The 1752-nt window shown below is 42.9% G+C and overlaps 1 protein-coding gene across 1 annotated transcript in view; it reads left to right on the forward strand.

Annotated features, from left to right (window-relative positions):
* The window catches only part of AAMP (angio associated migratory cell protein), a gene marked incomplete at its 3' end in the record, with an annotated part of 38853 nt that extends 38515 nt beyond the window's left edge, over positions 1 to 338 (forward strand). The window contains exon 10 of the mRNA XM_089666698.1: positions 248 to 338. Within this exon, the coding sequence (XP_089522824.1) occupies positions 248 to 338 (91 nt within the window). The remainder of the gene's footprint in view (positions 1 to 247) is intronic.
* Positions 339 to 1752: the final 1414 nt, after the last annotated feature.

Genomic DNA, 1752 nt, shown 5'->3' on the forward strand with positions numbered 1-1752 from the left:
CAGTGTGAAAGGGAATTACTTTCCTAGTTTCCTATATCTTTTTGGCCTATTGGCTCAGTATGCTGTTTGGGTCTTGGTGTTTAGAGGCACATGGAACCAAGAAATTTAAACCTAGCTCTCAGCATCCACTTGTAAGTTCCATTGGATTCTGTTTCATTGGATTTGACTTAAGGTTTTAGTTTTGCAATAACTGATTTAATGTGAATGTGTGGAGCCTCCTCTCTTCTATTTTTATTTGTTCTTCCAGGTTGCCCCTGGCAGCAGTCGGGTACCTGGATGGCACTCTGGCAATTTACGATATTTCAGCACAGGCCTTGAGACACCGGTGTCAGCATGAGGTATGTGAGCTGAATCTCAGCCATCTTGTTCTTTGTATTGAATAAGGGCAGACATAAGGTGTTGTTATAAAGAGCTGGGGATCCTAGAAAGGGGGAAGTCTAACTTCAAAATATGGGCAAAACTCTTCTAACCTGCAGTTCAGATTCTTATTGGTAGCTTGTCTATTCCTACCACCTTCTGTACATTCATACTACTATGCTGTGATGGGCTGCTTTATTGGCAAATAGGTATTTGTGGGAAGGGGCATGCAAGCTTTGACATTTGTGGGCGTTTTTTGTTTTTTTTTACATAGTTACGTTTGTCCATCAGCTTCATCCAAACCATCCCGGAAACCCTACAGCTTTAATGCTGAACTTTGGGTTTTTTTTTTTGCTTTTTTATTTGGACCATTGAGCTGCCTGTAGTTGGATGGAAATTCGGCCTTTTCAACAGACTGGTAGAATTTTGATCCATCTATGGCCATTTCTGTTTGTTGATCTAATGATCGGCTTCTATCAACCAGGACTGTTTGAGAACTTTTGTCGATTGGCTGGCTGTCAGAATACTTTGGCACAGTGGGGATTCCTTCATCTACCATGTGTATGTGGATTGAGGAATCCATTCATGCATACAAGACCTTCTCTGATTGGATGGGGCGAAGGAGGACCCGGTCTTCACCTCATTCAGTGAGAGACTATCTTGTTAGCATTTAGGGAAAATAAGAGACCTTCTCTGAATGGCAGAGTTGCCAAGCGCGTGACCCCCTTGTGTTCAGTTTAACAGATGGCAAGCCGCTCCAGCAGCACCCACATGAGGCCAGCCTTGATTGTAGGTAGCACAGGCCACTACAGTGCATTCATCCCACATCTCTCCAAAAGTGAGATGTGAAGAATCATACCTGTTTCACATGTACATTGCAAAGGGCCGTTTGCCTGCATGGGACACACAAGTGTTCCATGCAGAACCTCATGCAGGCAGTCCCATTCATGTCTTTTTGGAGAAGCGACTGCATGGTGTCCCTTCCTTCCAATCAGCTCTCATAGTTTTCACTGAGCTCTGCAGAGTGTAACTTCAGCTCTCCTCCCCCCTTTTCTGAAAGCTCAGACAATCTTTATAAATTATGCACTTTGAATGGATGAAGAGAAGACTGCGGATAAACAGGTACAACCTATATAGGATGATTTGTTTCATCTCTGTGTATCGCCTGAGGCCAGACTCATCACTGGGCATATGTAAGAGAGTACACCCATGTGAATGAAGCCTTGGATGTAACCAAGCTGGACCAATGTAAAAAAAAAAAAAAAAAAAAAGGGGGGGGGCTACAGTTATGCTTTAAAAAACGGGTCGTTTACAACCGTTGCCAATTATGATGTAGTATCTTGATGGCAGGAAATTAGATTTCATTTAAATAGGAAAAAGGAACCGGCTTTGTTA

Source organism: Staurois parvus, unplaced genomic scaffold (assembly GCF_062004578.1).
Source record: "Staurois parvus isolate SC_StPar_1 unplaced genomic scaffold, SC_StPar_1.0 ptg002786l, whole genome shotgun sequence".
In the NCBI taxonomy this organism is placed as follows: Eukaryota; Metazoa; Chordata; class Amphibia; order Anura; family Ranidae; genus Staurois; species Staurois parvus.